General features: G+C 39.1%; 1 protein-coding gene across 1 annotated transcript in view; it reads left to right on the top strand.

The window, feature by feature from the left end:
- LOC108688500 (GATA-binding factor C-like) overlaps positions 1 to 19,237 on the top strand; it is a 94,630-nt gene that overhangs the window by 59,131 nt on the left and 16,262 nt on the right. Inside the window, exon 6 of the mRNA XM_018194788.1 lies at positions 17,872 to 18,010. Within this exon, the coding sequence (XP_018050277.1) occupies positions 17,872 to 18,010 (139 nt within the window). The remainder of the gene's footprint in view (positions 1 to 17,871; positions 18,011 to 19,237) is intronic.

The raw sequence follows: 19,237 nt of genomic DNA, 5'->3' as shown, positions 1-19,237 counted from the left end.
CTTTTTTTTTTTTTTTTTTTTTTTTTTTTTTTTTTTTAATAAAGCGTAATATAAGAGAGAATGCTGAGAATACAGGCGGTTGCAAATAAAGAGCGCAACAGCAGCAATGGCAGAGGCAGCTTTCAGTAGCGAAGGAGACAATTTTTATTTATGTTCCATTGAAACAAGGAGCGCGGAGTAGCTGCACCTTTTTTTCTTCTGCACGCCTTCTTCTGGAGCGCGCCCCGGGGGCTCACCTCGTAATTCACTGCCCACGCGGTCGTTGCCGTTACCGGAGAGAAGTGCGAGTGGAGGAGGCCAAATCAGGAGCGGAATAAACGCTTCCGAAGAAACCGGCCGCACGTTGTTCTGACCGACGCGAAACTAATTGCATTATCATCTGTAAACAATCCTCGATTTTTATCGACATTCGTCGTTAATCTCAATCTCGGCGCTTATCCCAGCAATAATATTATTTATCAGGATATATTATATGCCGTATATATTTCAAGATTACAATAATATTTCTATAAATTTCTATGTTAAATTTGCATGAATCTTTTTCATAAACAATACAAGCAATGTAAATTATTATGAATTGAATAATGCAATACAGAAAGAAGTAATTAAGTTTTATTATCTTAATATATCTTTTATAGTTTTTTCAGCACATTAACATCTTTCTAATATGATACCGAATTGAGCATGAAATTATTAAAAATTTGCTTGTCAATTTAATTTAATATGTGATATTGTTACAGCTATTTTAATTGTGTTCATAAATTCGGAAAATCAACTTGGCAGTTCGAATAAATATGATATATATATATATATATGCTTGTACATTATATTATAGCATATATTATATATAATTCACAATGATTTATTTAAAATATTAAAGATCCAGCTTCGACCGTTATAGGCTTCAATATTTTTACTGTATTCACATTACGGTCTTAATAAATCATTTATTATTGTTAATATATCTGGCTTTAATATTAGTAAATAAAAATGTATGAGCGAGATAGAAATTTTAGTACACGATATCTTGTAAAACATAAGCTTCGGAATCCAAAGATTGTTTACATATTATGCATGATGACACATAAAATAATTTACAAAATTTACATTTTAGTATAAATATAGATCATTATATGATCTGTAAGGCGTAAACAATCCTGATATTAGCTTCCGTTAATAATAAATATAAGAAACGTAAGGGAAAAAACCCAATATGAATCATCGACTGCCCAGTTTCGTGGCTATAATTATAATCGGCTGCATAATCGCGATAAAAATTATTACGTGGGAATTACAAAAAATAGCATCGCCATTTGTCGCGTGTCCCAAGCGATTTTTGCTGAATGTAAATCGCAATTTTTAATCTACAACTTTGTCGTGTCCGAACAATCGAATTAAAAAGTGCATACAATTTTTATGAGTGCATGTAATTTTAAAGCTTTTCCTCGAGTTGCACGTATACACTCGAGTTGCTCGTAATGCTCGCCACGCAATGTGGAACATCAAAAGCGTGAAAAAAAAGGATAATTACGCGGTCCTTCGCACCACGTGAGCAGGTTGATCGCTGGTGTACCGATACGTTCGAATGCACTCTCGTGTCACTGCGCATTGTAACGATTCGCTCGATCGTACGAGGTGCTTCCTGCTACCGCAATAACTAACGAGCGTCCAACAGCTTTATGTTTGTTTAGAGGGTCGAACGGCTTTAACGCGAAGACTTGTCATCTCGTAAAAAAAAACTACAATGAAGCACGTCAAGCGACACGGGAAAATGTACGTACTCGTATGTATATTGGCGTGAAAATAATGCGTCTCGCAATCGGTCTGCCAATCTTCGTTACTTTCTCAGATAATAGGTTACAATTTTTTATAACGTCTGCTGATGAAGGCCATGACAAACGGCTTAATTTCGCAGGGCAAACAAATTGAAATCTGCCTACGGCGGCACTCTCTAATATGTATTTGAATGCATAATTAACGCGGCCACGTGTTATTAACCCATTGTCTACTGGCGTAAGGCGGCGTGGTGCGGACGTAAGACGCTCGTGGTGCATAACCGAGTAATTTACACGTCTTTTGATCCGTGAGACTTGTTTTCAACTATCGTCCCGTAAATCATCTCGCGCTCCATAAACTTGGCCGTCGTTGTATGTATCTCCCGTCTTCTCCACCCATCCCCTTTCTCCATCGCACCAGCTCTCATCCTTCGTCCTCGTCGGGCACCGCGCGCGATCCTCCTTTCTTCTCCGGTCAAATAACACCCTACGATTTACGGTGTAATTTACAGTCGACCGTACGTATGTATACTGCGATCTCACCGTGTAAATACGCCACTTTATTTCGTATGCGAATGCATTCTCTCCACCCTCTTTCTCTCTCTCTCTCTTTTTCTCTTTCTTTCTCGTTTTCTCTTTGCTTCTTCCTCGTCTCTCTCTCTCGCGCACACACACACACACACACACACACACACACACACACACACACACACACACACACACACACACACACACACACACACACATCAACCACTTCCGCTTCGTGCGGTACATGGAAAAGTTTGGATAGAATCTCAGTTCTGCTTGGGAAACTAACAATAATGTTGAAATGAACTTAATATCCGAATTAAATATCCCATGAATAAAATAATATTCGTAATGATCTTGGTTATATTCATGAAATATCCGCAGGAAGTGTTCGTAATTTCCAGGCTAAAGGTATTGAAAAGTATCAAGAGCTTCTCGTTTTTAGAATAATTGATTTATTTTCGCGACGTTATTCTAAAGCGTTTAAAAACTATGGTTTTCATTTAAGAGGAAACCATCACCTTGCGGTTAATCTACACTTGGATGACTCTAAACCGAAGCTTCCACATGCTGTCAGTTAATTACACGCTTCTTTATTTTGTCGTTTTCATACGAACCGTTATACAGCCTTGACTCTCAAGATCGGTTCCCCTTTCGTTCTGCCACAATTCGTGAAAAAATCAGTCGGCTGAAGGTTGTGACGGGGATTGACGTTTTCTTAATTAAATGACTCATTATCGTATTCATTGCGAGCTACGCATAATTAGAACGCATACGTGAACGAAGCGTGAAAACGAAAGGGGAAGATTTGTTTTTATGTTCGCGTGTCGTCGATAATCTGAGCCGGGCTGAGTAATAAATTAATGCAATTAGGTAACGTAGTGGTTGAATTTGAGGAGAAATTAAATAGTGCCGGGAGAGATAGTGCCAGTTACAGCACGGGGCATTGGATGCATTCTGGATTGCCGCAATTACACGGTGCACAAGACGTGCACACGCGTCGTGCACCGTGAGCCGGAAACCGGCTCGATAGCTGCCGGGTATCTATTTAATGATATCGCCTGGGCATATATAGGCTTATTTGTAAAAATTCCTACTACCGCTCTCGATGCGAACGAATGGGGACGGATCGTCGGGCAACGATCTTGCGAAGGCGAAGCGCGATCGCTCATTTTCGCGAGATGATGATTATGTTCACGTGCTCGCGGCGCAGCGCAACGACCGTTAAATATCGCCGGGCGCGTTTTTCGTACATCCAAGCTTTCTGCTTTTAATTTTTTTATCCCCTTTTAATTTCTATAATCATAAAGTGAAAGAGTGGTCTAATAATGACATAGCAACGACGTGACGGCTGGACATTTTTAAGAGAACAATTTCGAGCGTTACGCTGTGTACGCGAACGTTATGTATGAGGTCCAAGGAGAAACTGACGGTATCAAACGACTATAGAATGAAACACTTTCGCGCCAATTTACCAAGGCACGTATCTCTGACATATTATCAATCAACTCTCAGTTGGTCCATTGTCTCTGCCGTTGCGGTCTCAACCGACCGAAGTCTATCGTCATCGATGAGGATCGTTCTCACGGGGGTGGTTCGTTTAAGCAAGACAGAGCGAAGGAGAAGAAGTGAAAAAGCAGAAGAGATAAAGAGAGAGAGAGAGAGAGAGAGAGAGAGAGGGGGGGGTGAGACAGGTGAAAAAAGAAAAAAAGGATGTAAGAGAGAAAGACACACGCTACGAAGGTGATTTTGGTGCCTGTCGTCCTACGAGACGATCCACCGTTCGACTTTTCTCCCCGCCTTATATAAAACCCGGCGACCCGCTACACGCCATCGACTCCGAGCCGGCTCGTTTTGCTCGATTTCGATTGTGCTGGGGCAGAAGAAGCTGCTGAACACGGTGGAACATTGCTCGCAATTTAAATAAATTCACCGCGAGCGCGCGGAGGTTTTCTCCTCCTCCCCGATCTCATGTTCGGCCTGAACTGGCAGCGCGAGCACGCACAAGAAAGATCGTTAAAGCTCCTGCACACTGAGTTTCGTCGAAACGACGCAGAGTATTGTGCAACAAGTATTACATAACGTGAGTCACGTGCAAATGCTGCTAAAGCCAGAGCACAATTTGTGTTTTCTTATTATTAAATAATGCGAAAATATTACGCGTGACAAATCTCGGTCGCGTAGAAACATCGTGATTTATCGTCTCGCCTAGCTTAATCGCGGCTCGTATTAATTAAACGACGTATTTCAGTTAAATGACAAATGACTCAGTCGTAAATTATGACTCGAGACGTGAAACGATACTCCTAATGACACCATCTCGCGATTTTACACACATCTACATATGAAGTTTTGTCAAATTGCTCCATTTCACAATCCAATGCTCATACAGTGTGCAAGGACCTTTACTCGCGAGCATATAAGAATGTATTTTAACGTGTGGGTGTATAGAACATATCGCGAGATCACTTGCGCTCGACTTTGTATCCTGAAATCATCTACATCCTTTATTGCCATTTCTATGACCCGACATCCCCGTTCGATGTATTCCTGTCGCGATTATTCTTTGAAATTAATCGTAACGGGACTAAACACATCAAACTCTTGTATAACGATGAAGTTCGCCCATTGCAAATTATACAAATCTTTTACATGACAATAAGTCGTAAAATTGAAAGTCAACCATATTTATACATCTATATAAAATATAATTAAAATATAATTAAACTTAAAAAAATATGTATGATTATTAAAATTAATAGCATTATTAGCAAATTAATTTATTAAATAAATTAAAAAGAATAAATTATAAGGAAAATTTCAAATATGCAAATAGAATGTATAAATTAGCAACGTATCTTCTTTTTTCGATTTCTTTTAATTCCATTGCATCAACAGCTCCGCAATAACCGATACTAGTTAAAAATTCTCTTTTACAAAAGGATCTTTACGCATCTACAGAGGAAGAGAATTAGAAAAAGAAGACGTTGACACAGAGTGTAAGAATAAAGAGATCTGTTACTAACCGATTACCTAGTTGTCTTGGAAAAAGATAAACGAAGAGAGAAAATTTATACTGCGTTCGAGGCTAAGCGACGCCGCGAGTTTATCTTCATCATACAGACATATTTCTTGCGAGGATTAACGCGATTTGCTTATCACGTTACGCGCGGTTTATCGCATTAACGATATAATTATTATACCAATTGCATTCGATTTCGGAACGGTAATCCCCTTCTTCCACCGCGCGAGCGGAACGCGTCTCTCAAAACGAACAGATAAATTATCTTACGTGACGTAACCGGCATGATATTATAAAATCTATTTGTATCACGCGGCGGCCATTATATTTGCGAACAATTTGAGCCGTCGTTCTTTAGGCTCGTCGGTCGGCCAGCGGCACTATTAGAAAGGCAGAGTCAATCGGCGGAATGGCGTGGTCGGCTACGTCATGGCGTGTGCACGGTGAAAATCGTTTGCCTCGTCGATCTCCGTGGCGCGTTCTCTATGTGGAAGATGAGTGAAAGGTTGGTTACCCGACCAAGGTCTGTTCAATGTCTCGTTTCAGCTTCTCCGGAATAGCAACGAGCGAGCGAGCGCGTAGAGATTTCTGCGCCGTTAAATAAAGCGGCGGCGGCGGCGGCGGCGGCGGGACGCCCGCCCGCGCTTTGTCGTGATAATCGTAACGATAGTATCGCCATGATGCGATAATACCGCGATAGAAATCTGAGACTCACTCGGTTCAGTGATTTATAATGTATCGCTTCTCTTATAACTTGCGAAGCACGCGCTCTTATAATTTACGGCCCGGTTCTAACGAAAAGCTCGCGATTTAGTTGCGCGAAGAGAACGACGTGATCCAACGGCGCTGGTCGTAATGAGATTAAGAGGAAAAATTGTAAATTGTTTTGTCGTACGTTGCATCACGCGCAACCATGATATTTCTAAATTAATATTAACGTTCGTACGATGAACGTTATATGTCAAATATAATTTTTATCGATGGCGACATTGGCGAGCCGTTTATTTTAATAGCTCGGGGCAGCGTAATTATCCGAGACAACTCTACATTATAACTGCATAATAGCAAACCAATTATAAAGTATTTTCCTCGATGAATACCGTTGATGCTCGTCGTGCCCGTCGCGAATACAATATTGTTTTGCATGTCATACAATATTGTTTTGCATGGAATCTATATGACGTTGACCGTAGAATTTTTCGTCGCTGGGTATCTTCGTCGCAGTATCGCAAATCCGATGTGTAGTGACTTCGATATATGATTTAATTTTCCGTGTGAAAATAATATTATCAATAATATAAGCTAAAGAATAACATACTCGTTTAAATTCTTTGGAGTAGAATCTCACGCTTAAAGAGTGAAAACTGAGCCAGTCTTGAAAAAGAGTTCAATTTTTAAGAGTTTCAATCTTTAAGAGTGAGATTCCACTCTTAAAGTTTTGGAGAGCGCTATATATTGCATACAAAAATAAAATTTAGACATTTAAACGTGTAGTATAGTGTTATTTTTACATGGAAAATTAAATCACATACTCTCTCCCTAAAATGGAATGGAATCTCTAAAGAGTAAAAATTGAGTCAGTCTTGAAAAAGAGTGGCTTAATTTTCAATCTTTAAGAGTGAGATTTCACTTTTCTGAATGAAACTCACTCTAAAAGCTTTAAAAAGTACATATATGACACATATATACATATATACATATTATGTATTTGGATTTGGAGTGAGTAATAATAATATGAAAAATATATTAAAGAAGAAATAGATATTAAATGAGACGCAAGGTATCTCTTTCGTGGAAAGATGCGAATATGTTGCCCTATCGCGACACAGTGACCCGAGACGGTGGTCCCAAATGACACGGGCGTGCATTATTCGTGCTAGGGTGCTTATTAACCAGGACACCGACCACGTACATGTACGTATATAGGTTGCATGCGTGTGCACACTAACACAGACTGTTTATCATATAGATTGGCTACCATACTTCGTAGTAGCAATACGGCGGTAATGGCTAGACTCTCGTTCTCTCGTACTTCCCTCCTCTCCCTCCTTCCATCCACCTTGTCTCCTTCTGCTGTTGTATCGATACCGCGAGATCGAGTCGCGCGATGCACTTCGTAGAATGCGTGCAACCTCCCAATCCACTGGCGTGGGACATGCCGAACACGCGTGACCTCGTTCCCTCACGCTGATTCGTTAATTATAAGTATTTCAACAAATGATGAATCAACAAAACTGTATTCAAATGAGACCTCTTTAAATTAATATGATAAGAATAATAATTGCCTTTGGCAAACACACACTTTGCATGGAAAGAATGGTTTTGTTGAAGTATCTAATATATACAGATCTGAAAATAATTTTGTTTGAATCATCAATATAATTATGTAGGATACACTTAAACTGTAGCTAGAATATTAAATCATCCTTTTACATCGTCAATATTTAAATATTCTACATAATTATTTTGATGTCGAATAAAATTAATTTTCAGATCTGTATCTAGATAAATTTTTAAATATTTCAGCAAGACTGTTCTTTCTATACGTAAGTGGCAGGATCCATTGAACATGTATTTCTCTTTAAAGTTCTTAAGTAGTTATATCATCAAAGTAAAAAGAATTTTAAATTTTTACTTTTATATATTAAACACTTGTGAAATCATAAAATACAGGATTATATGCAATAAATGCAATTCTATTATATTCGACTGACAATCTGGCGATTAATTAGGTAATTATGCGAGTACGTTGCCGCTCGCGCGCGATAAAGTGGAATTAGATGGACTTAATGTATTCACACGACATGCATGGAGCGTACGACCTTACTTTCCACAATTCTCGGAACGTTGTAATATACGTTGCACGGTGTATCCTTGAGACTTCGATAAACGGATGATTTCGCGCGGAATATGTAATTGCGGGTGGAGAGTCGAAGAAAAATTGGAGAGACATCGGATACTTGGCGAGGCGAGAAGATGCGCAATCGTTTAATGCGTTAACGTGAGAGTGCGTACGAGCGACCTTACTTTCCACATTTCTCATTGGCGCCGTATTCTCGGGTCTCCAACAAAATGCAAAGAGTACTTGACTTCCCGACAATTGCGTGTAAAGAAAGTTTTTTGAAACTACAAATGGCGCGATATATTTCCGCGTGAACTGTTTTCCAAACTACGTTTCTCTATACCCGCGAGATCGGTATTGTAACTTCACCCGCGTATTACCCGTTTAATTTCGAAGTCCGAGAACTCATCTGAATAATGGAAGATTGAAATTGTTGTCGAGGAAGTTAATAGGCTTAGTTGCAGTCATGGAAATATATCGATCCCTTGAAACTAGAACAACCACATCCTATTAGCTAGAGCTATTGTATGTCGACTTATAGTAATAATAGTTTTATCATAAATGTGACTTGTGTAATCTGTAACATAACGTTCTCCATGCTTCATTTATCATCGTTAAGTAATTTCTGCGAACGACCGGTGGAACGACTCGAGGTACCACTATCCGTGATGCACTTTTTGTACGGACCCAAGCATTGTTCGTACCCCACCTTAGATCACGATGTAGAAAGGGAGAGAGAGAGAGAGAGAGAGAGAGAGAGAGAGAGAGAGAGAGAGAGAGAGAGAGAGAGAGAGAGAAGAAAAAGAAAAAACAGAGGAAGAACAGGGGTAAAGATAAGTAAAGGGAAAGGGTAGCGATGTTAGAGGAGGAAAGGTAGGGGGGCAAGGGAGGGAGAAGGGCTTGTGTGTGCACGCTGCTGTGCACCGAGAGCAACCGGAACGCGAGCTAGTGTTAGGAATGTGGTACCACTACTTGTCACAGTCACAAGCGCGCACGCCGCGCAGTATCGTCGGTGCATTATATTATGCGCACGTCGTTGCACACAGACGCACAGGCTGCCACGAGTACAAAACGCGCGAGCGAGTAGCAAGTATACACTGTGCGACGTGCCGTATTTATTCGTATTACACATGCCGCCTCGGGGTGTGCGCTTCTCTGAGAGAGCTTGAGATATCGCCACTGAGACGAAGACGACGGCTCTCTCAGCATTCGCGACTTCTTCATGCCCACGTGCGCGAAAACGCTCCCGAGAGAAAAACAGCACGCCGCGATTCCGCAGCCCTCTCGAGCCGGTTCCACGTGGTCGAGAAAATCGGTCGCGGTCGCGCGCGAATGCGTGTAACAGAACCGTTTCTTCGCATCCGGGCGCGAGATCGCAAAGTGGAATCCCCGGCGCAGCTACTGTTGAATAAAAGCAAGCTACTTTTCATCGAGGAGTCGGTCGACAAGAAAGAAAAAAAGAATAAGAGAGAGGAAGATGGAGAAATTAACCTTCTCTGCTCTTTAAAATTCACTCTACTTCTAGAGTGAATTGTCCTCGAAACTGTCATTCTAAAGAGTTTCACTCTTAAAGATTGAAAATTGAGTTACTCTTTCTCTTTTCAAAACTAGCTCAATATTCGCTCTTTAAAATGAGATTCCACTCTAAAGAATTATAGAGCAATCTTTTCTCTTTTTATTTCTCTTTCTCCACATTCGTCACTCCAACTTCCTATTACATATTCCGCCCCTATCATTGGCAAACGCTGTTGCTGCTGCTGCCGCGCCGTACGAGTAATTTGTATCTCGAGAACAATGTTTGTAGTCGAGCATGTATCGGTGCGCTCTGTCCGCCCGCTCCCTGCCGCTTCTAGTCACGATTTAGTCAAGGATACACGGAGATCGTTATCGAGGCTACGCTCGTAAAACGATAGTCTCTCTCTAGCGCGCAATGCGGACCTGCGCTCACGGAAAAGTATCAGCCGATTTCGCCGCTGATCCCTTCAACGTAGACCTCTGACGTTCCCTTTCGTAACACGGAGCTCCTCGATCCCTAACGATCCCAAAATGCCAAAACATCTAGAGAAATCTGTACCACGATTACACTTGAAACAACCGATGAGACTTTAATCGCTAATTTATTTTCTAAATCTGAATCATGAATTAAATTCTTAACCTAGCTAATCTTTATTATGTGGTATGTATTATTATATGTGTCTAATTAACCTTGTTTTGTGCTTAAATTCAATGAATATGATATTGGAAGATTGAAATTAACATGTAAATGTCAATATTTTAGTTATATAATGCTCAAATATTCTTCCTTTTTTAATTGAACTTCACTGATTATCAGTGCTAAGTATACCATTAGGTAATTAGTGACTATTTACTGATTCAGATTTAGAAAGTAGATTCTAAACTAAAAAAAATTGTTTTATCTCCCCGGAAACAATTAAGAATCCTTTTCTGGAGATCGCATAATTTCTAATATGAAAGGACTTATAACGATTCACGCGACAGAATCGATAGGCTGATCGAAAACGATTTTTCAAAGTTTATTGTCACCGCATTATCAATCGGTCATGACACGCGACATCGAAAGAATACATAATTATCGTCGGAACATCGAACAAATATAGATGTATGTAGGCGAGCATTGATTTTGTTATTCCGAATGAAAATCGGCTTCTCAGAAGCCATCGAGCGACAAAGATATCGTTAAAGTATCATTAATCATCTAATGCTAATTTAATTGTTATTCATTTCATAAATAGTTTGAGAAGATGATTTTAATATCAACGATATGAATATCAAATTATTATATATCTAATCATTGATATAATAATTAAAAAAAAACTAATTATTTTCTTACGATATCAATAAGTAAGATTTTCTAGAATTAATTAATTGCTAGAAATTAAAGAAATTTTGTACGAGACTTCAATTTAAACATTAAGATGAGAGTTATTCAATTGAAATATCGGATTTCTTTTAGTGGGATCTTCGGGTAGCTTCATCTAGAGAGAAGTGCAAACATTGCGTATGGTATTAGGATTATCGAGAATCTGATCATTAATCAGTATATCGAGTTAATTAATAATGTGTAATGGCCTAGTCGGCAGATATGGAGATCGTGATCTCACGCAATCGTGTTGGTACTGGTATCGATAGCTCTATATTCTCCAGGCGATCTTTTTTGTTTTGTTTTTATCTTATACAGGATTTGCGCATTAAGGATATCATGATAAGCGACAGCATTTCCGCTTCATCTCGTAGTGCCACATTTTTATTTTTATCAAACATGTTATTTTTTTACCAGACCACATACGCGTAAAAAATGACTCCAAGATATCTTCTTTAAGACTTTGATGGTTTTTAAGATTATTAAAAGATATCGTAAAGATGTTCTCAAGACCTTCTAAAAGATCTGAAAATTATCATTTATAAGATATTTCTTGGATTGAGCTGTTTACATTACTGAATATTTATTGATTAGAATACATGACGTGACCAGTTTGAATATAGCTTTTATTATCGGTTACATCTTAAAAACTTGCAATATATCGTATAACGTATTATTAGCGATACATATGCATATGTATATAAATCTTTCAATTATTTTTTAATTCATGTCTTAATGATGATTATATCTTAATGAGAAATGCATATTTATCTCAAAATTTAGTCATGAATGTATGATTGACCGTCGAATTAGCTGTCGGGTCGAATGTCGAAGCTGATAATCCAGTTTTCAATTTCGAGAGAATGACGCGTTCTTCGAGTCGTCTTGCTCATTCCTTCGTTCGAAGAACTTCGCACGAAGACCGAAAAGCAAATAAAAATATGATTCGTCGAGAGACAGAGAAAGAGAGAGAGAAATCTCTTTCCCTCTTCTTCATCTCCTCCTTTTCCTCCTCGAGACGTTGAAGTGAGTTGATGTACGCCGTTGGGGTGGCAACGAGGGGGTGAAACAAAACGAACGAGGGAAACGTGAGGTCGAAGAAAATAAAAAAATAGAAGAGAAGCGAGGAAGAGAAAGACTGACGACTGTGGCTTCGAAGCTAGTGGGAAAGGAAGGAGGAGCGGGGTGTAAGGGTAGCAGCTACGGGGAAAAGAAAGCAAGAGAAGGGAGATAAAATAGGAATAAAAGGACGAGAGAAACGTAGATCGCCGCGAACTTCAGAAATGTCATATCCGTCAGTGTCCAGAGCTCTTCTGGAGGCAACCGGTTCCAAACGTACCCGGCAGCGGATGATAAAGTATTGTCCGCGCTAGCGCGAGTCCTCGATATGCGCACAGGAGCAATTACCGGGAGCTCGTCCTTCGCGGGATATACGAGTTAAATAAATTTCCCGTGGACATAGGCGCATCTTGTTCGCGAGGCTCCCGATATGAGATCGACGTCGACGTCGACGTTTCCGCTGGCGAGAATCGTGCGCGAAAAAGAGACTCCTGTCCTGCGAACGGCAGGGACAGGACTTACCGTGGAGAACGAGAATACTTTCAGGGATCTAATCGCCCAGCAATGCGTGCACGATCGTGCCGCCTGACCAGTCAGTCGCTCTCACACGAAAGAACATTCGGATGCTCGACAACGAGCGGTCGAGCCAGCTGTATTTCGAGATCGTGTACGAACAGAAATAATTCCGTGTCGTAACAAGCGATTTTCAACTTAAAAATAAATTCAGTCAAGTTAAATATGTCTTGACTAGAAACTCTGTAACAATCTGGTGAGCGATTTTGTCAGAGTTCTGCAAGAGAGAAAGATAAATCATTTTTCTCATGAGATAGTATATATACTATCTCACTCTAACTTATATCGTTCCACTTTATAACTTTAATTAAGATTATAGAGACAGTAAAAGTTAAAATGAGAGAATACCTATATATACCTTTCTCTCTCGTAGAATTTTGACAAAACCACTCATGGTTTCTCAGACTCATGGTTTCTCAGATTCAGACTCTGATTTAGGATTTCTACACTTTCAGGATTGTCATAGACCTGGAAAACTGGGAAAATCGGGAAAAGTCAAAAGAAAATGTAATGAAAAAAGTCTGAAATTTCAAAATTTCAAATTTCAAATTTGCTCACAATTTCCTTAAATTGTTCCCATTCCAAATAATTGTTATAATTTTTTAAAATATTATATCTGACAGTTATAGTTCAGAACTTGCGCACTTTAAACGATTTTAACAAAATTAAAATTTATATTTTATTCAGTATTTTTATTTGATTCCTCTTTTTCGTTGTAACTGCATTCTTTTCTTTAAAACTGATTTATTTTTTGCTGGTTTGAATTTGCACCAAAAATTTTACCATGCTACTAAGCTTTTTTTGCGTTTTTTAATAATACAGCTTTCCTATAATTCTTGAGTCTAAATGTTAAAATTTACATATTTTATATTAGTCGTGGAAAATTTTCCATTTTCATTTTCATCTAGAAAACCTGGAAAAGTCAGGAAATGTTAAAATTCATTTTCCGTGGCAATCCTGACTCTAAAAAATGTCGATGTAGATTTAACACCTCTAATGTAGATTCAACATTCATGCGATATATAATTTTCATATTAAAATATCCAACATAGTGTGGATTTGAAACTCCTATTTATATCACCACCATCATGATGTGAATTTAACATGGCTGTGTGAATTTAAAATCCATAATGTTAAGTTCACATCGCTATATTTTAGAATGTAGTCTTGACTGTTTAGAAAAATAAATTTAATACCGAAATAGTTATATTCTGAATAAATGCAATCTCGCTTTTGATAATTCCACTCGAAAGAAAGGGAGAGTTCATGAAAGCTGTATTTCTCGTACGCCATGATACTGTGTTTCACCGTCGTCGAATTATTCTCCATTTACTAATGATCCCCTGGACAGTCGGAACCCGCTCGTCTAGAAACTCGTCCTGCGTTCCCGTTTAATAACCATTAGCCGCGCGATGTGATGGTCGGTAGGTGTCGGTCGGCGATTTTCGGATTGTCCCAACTCTCCGCCCGAAGGGGCGAGGGTGTCAAAGATCTAGAACAGATAGCGGCGCTATATTGATGAGGTGGCTCTCCGCGTATTGATTCCAGGGCGGAGGGCTTTCCCCGCAACGAGCGCACCCCGCAAACCCCTTTTGCTACGCGCAAGGGTTGATAAGATCCGCCAGATAAGGCATGATTACACACCGCACCGTACCTACCTTCTCTCTCGTCTTTCCCCGGACCTCCTTTCTGTGCCTTCCGACCCTTACGCGCTCCATTCTCGAGGTAAACAAGGGTCCGTTCTCCACGATGGACGTTAGGATAAAAATGGATCGAAGAACGATAGATTTTACTGAGGCAGCATAAATTCATCATACGTCAAAAATAGGTTAGCAATTGAGGGAAAAAAATATATGTGTATTAAACTTATATTAATTTAACAATCTTCATGAAAGGATAATGGACCTCCTCTTTGCGACATAATTGCGCGCGGCAGTTGCCGCTTATCCCTCGATCTATGAAATTTTTTTATGACATGCACTACAATAAACAGGCACGCATGAAACCCTGAAAATTGCAAACTCTCGATCACGCACTGATCCGCGAATTTGTCCCTAAACATCGATAGAACGCGAGACTGCGTTCGAAAGAGAGGTACTCGAAAAACGTTACGAGAAAAAAATCGGAGACATTCGATTGGTACTGTCTCAGAGTTCATTGTGACGCAATGTACAGGGAAGGCGGGTCAATGGAGAGCAGTTTGTCTTGCATAGGGGACACGCGTGCTATCCCTCTCGCTCAAAGAAATTTCAATAAGCTCGCTATTATGCGAGTCGGCGGGCGGGAGGCTCCCCTGTATTTTGTGCTTTCGCCGACAATGATGCAGGTATAGTTTCGCTCGACAGTGCCCTGCCTTTCTGAGTGCCAGGGTGCAGTGTCATCTTGGGGGGAGGTTAAGTGGTTTGTGAGTAGGGGGTGAACAAGGGGCGAAAGTGGAGGGTCAAAGGTGGGCGCCTTTCGTAAAAGAAACATCTTATGCGCGCCGTCACCGCCATTATCTTGGTACAGTGACCGATTTTGTTAAGTATATTCATCTTATCAACTATATGTGCTAAGTTTTAAATATATGATGTATACATACAAATAAAATCATATCATAAATTTAATATTATTATTTTGTACGAGTACGAAATGTCAAGATGAAAATTAATCAGCATAATTAAATGCATACAATTTAAATAATAATTATTGCAATTATTATTATTATTATTATTATTATTATTATTATTATTATTATTATTATTATTATTTTTATTTTTAATGTACCAATTAATATAAATTTCAAGTAATCAAGATGCAATCCTAACGGACAATTTATCATGTTGAACACTTGACAATAATGATTCAAAGCCCATAATCTCGAAAGAGCTAAATAATATCGTTCATTAATTTGTTTCGGTCAACATCCATTGCGCGATGCACAAAATTTACCTGCAGCGCCGAGTTTTCGGTAACAGTATCATCCATTAACGGTTAAGTGGTTCAACAGGAAGAACCAGAGAAAGAGAGACGGGGGTATAGAAGAGTGAAAGGTAGACATGCGTCGGGAAAGGATCCAAGAAGGCATTTTATAATACGGATCCGACGGCGGCGGAATACCTGCTCCCGTTCTCTCTCTCTCTCTCTCTCTCTCTCTTATTAGAGAGTGCATTCGCGCGCCGCGGCGCGGCGCGCCGGTTCGGGATGTGAGGAAATAAGCCGCGGTTAGTCCCCGAGGGATAAAACGGATCCCGTTCCTTTTCGTTAAGTGTTTGCCACTCGCATGCCGTTGAACGAGGGTATACAGGTGTACGCGGGATCGAGTTTTTGAGTTTCCCACTCTGTAAGAATAAGAGACGCTTTCCGACGATAAGCTTCTTGTTCTCCTCGCTATCGGTTCTTCTCTTTCTTTCGAGATACGTCGATTCGGCAGGCAGGCAGCCAGCCGGGAGATTTTGAGGGGTTGATGTGTCACGCTAACCCGCGTCAAGCTTGTGGCTTTTTGATTCCACGCATAAGCCGATGGATCGAATGCACTTCTGGCGTGGGAGTAAACGGACTCGAGCATGCTTGAAAAGAGTATTTCATTCCGTCGCGCGTTTTATAATCCTTTCTCGCGTAGTGCGAGTCTAATCATGATTTCCATGCGCCGCGTGTTTTTTGAAACAATTTGTTCAAAGAGCAATTTAAAAAAATGATATATGTGCGTGATAGGATAAGATAGGAATGTCTTTGGTTAGGATTTCAATGTATATTTATAAAAATTGATGTACGTATAATTTGACTTCTTAAACAGAGTGGCTTATTTCGAGCTAATAAATAGATGACTTAAATTAATCAATTAACATAAGATACAATAAAGTCCAGTATAAAATTCGAAAAAAACGAAATTATAAGGGACATATTTCGGTCAAAAATAATTCAACTTGAGAATCCAATTTTTCCAAAAACAGATTTGAATCCATAAAATTTTGATAAATTCCTGATACAATATATAATAATAATTATTCAATATATATAACAATAATAATTATCAAATCTTACGGATTCAAGTGATAAACTGAATTTTAGATTTCAACTAAAGAATTTGGCAAAACATTTCATATGGACATCAAGTTGAACTATTTTTGACCGAAACGTCTCTCTTCTTATAATTATTTTATTGGTTTCAACATGCTACACTATGTTTTTTTTATATAATCGACACATCGCCACTGATGCTATAAGTAGGTATATCATATAATTGTTATGTTGCATCGTCACATTGTATTTACTGAAGAAAGCTTTATAAACCGAAACGTTGGTTTTATCAAATTATATTCAGAATTTTTATTGTATCATGTTTACATATGTTTATTTATTAATTTCGTTTTTTCAAATTTTATACTGGATTTTATTTGTACCTTATGTTAATTGATTAATTTAAGTCATGTATTTATTAGCTCGAAATAAGCCATTGAACTCTGTTCAATTTGCGTTAGCAAAATATGAATCTTTTTATTCCAAATCTCACTTCTTTTTTTTTATAATTAGTAAAATGAAAATGAATCTAATTACTTAATAAATCTGCGCTTTCAAATATTTAATTTAAATGGTAATTTTTCCTCGTCATTTTTCTTATAATATTTTATCAATATTTGCATACGCTAAGATAAATTAATTAATTAAATTAAAAAACTCTTACCAATTGTCGATATATATAAACAGATCTAACCCTGGCAAAAGAAATAAAAGAGAACATTATGCTCTCTAACATTTTATTGCTTAATATTTACATTGCATAAATATATTAGAACTCACTTTACGACGCTACAAAATGGTCTGTAAGCCCGCGCTTTAAATCACAATATTTATCTTGCAATTTATCTGCAGATGAAAAAAAAATTTCAAAACGCAAACGCGTAATTGTAGGTATATGATATTATAGTGCGGCAATCGAAGTTACGAAAAGTATCTTAATTGCTTGGGTTAAATCTAATAGGCTTCCTACAGTAAGCCATTATTTATTATAAACTTAAGTCTTAAGTCGCAAGAATCGATCAACCACAGTTCGATTATTCTTCTCACATTCGATCGTGATTGATCAATTTCTTATTACTTGAAGGCTTAAGACTTGAAGTTTAGATAATGGCTTATTATGGAAAGCTCATAAGACGATCGCGCAATCTAATTAACGTGACGGGTGTGATATCTGTGCCTTTTCTTTTCCAAAACTGTCACTGCAGAGTGCGGCGAGACGGGCGGGCACCAGCTGTGCCAACTGCAAGACGGCGACCACGACTCTTTGGCGGAGGAATCAGTCCGGTGAGCCAGTCTGCAACGCTTGTGGGCTCTACTACAAGTTGCACAACGTGAGTAACACTCATTAATTTATTACTCTCTGACCATGATATACGACGATGCAGTGCGAAATCGGGGTACGACAGTTCCATACAATTGCCTTTTTGAAACAGAAGCTTCTTCTCGATACGTTGTTCAATGAAACTTATCAGGTCAGCAAATTTCACGCCGACATTGCGGCACGCTTCGTGTGTAATTAGTCGATTAATTGCGACGGAGAAAATTATTCTTTAGCGCACCGCCGGTAGTTTCGAATTAATTCACAATACTTATCGCGGACATCGCGGACAATCGCTTATTAAACGATATCATTTTTATATCTTACGTAACACAATCGAACAGATAATTTCAAGTCACTTTCCTTATTATATTCGATTGATAAATCGAAGCGTTTTATTCGCATAGTAATTATTAATATTTTATCAGCAATCTTACGAATCTAAAATATCGTATAAGATAAGAGAAGAACTAATGTGAAGAAATCTTCGCCTATAATAGGTTGTGTTGTTTGCACTTTTTACACTCAGTATCTTCGCTCTCTTTCTCTTCAACTCTCGAATATATATTTATTTCGTTTTAAGTGCAAAAATTTTGGTGGATTTCAAACAATATGAATAAGCCTAATGTTATTCCCGTCGGAAACAACTACGCGGGTGGCCGTTTGCAAACTCACACACATGAATGGTTCCCTCGAAACAATGAAAGCAGCGCCGCGGAGGGGAAATACCGGTGTTGTACCAACAATTAGGATGCTTTCTGGTTTGCCGGACGTGGTCCTTACACACGTACATAGGAAGCCGTCTGGAAGGGGTGGAGCGTGCTCAACGGCGTGTGACACCGGAAGTGCCGGAAGCGAGTGCCGCGGCGACGAAGGGGAGGGGGACACGATAAACGTAATCGAGACGGAAGGGGGAGACCTAGAGCGAGGAGAGTGTCGCTATTTTTTCTTTCTTTTTTCATTGAAGACGATATTTTAAATCCGCGATACACGACGTTATACGTTGAACTATCGCTCTCTCTTGTTGTCGGTGGACTTCCGCAAAACGGAAATCTCGAAGATGACCGAGGGCGTGTAGGCGACAGCCTTAATAGGCGAGACACGCGTCGCGACGGTTTCTAGCCGAGGAATTTCACCGAGTTAACGAGTTCACGAGATAAAGTGCACGCGCCATTTCTCGCATACCATTGTTTTTCGGATAAATGCGCCATCTGACTTTTCAAGCTACACGATATTTGCA

Source organism: Atta colombica, unplaced genomic scaffold (assembly GCF_001594045.1).
Source record: "Atta colombica isolate Treedump-2 unplaced genomic scaffold, Acol1.0 scaffold233, whole genome shotgun sequence".
NCBI lineage: Eukaryota > Metazoa > Arthropoda > Insecta > Hymenoptera > Formicidae > Atta > Atta colombica.
Note: the sequence above shows the minus strand (reverse complement) of the source record. Positions and strands in the feature narration are given on the sequence as shown.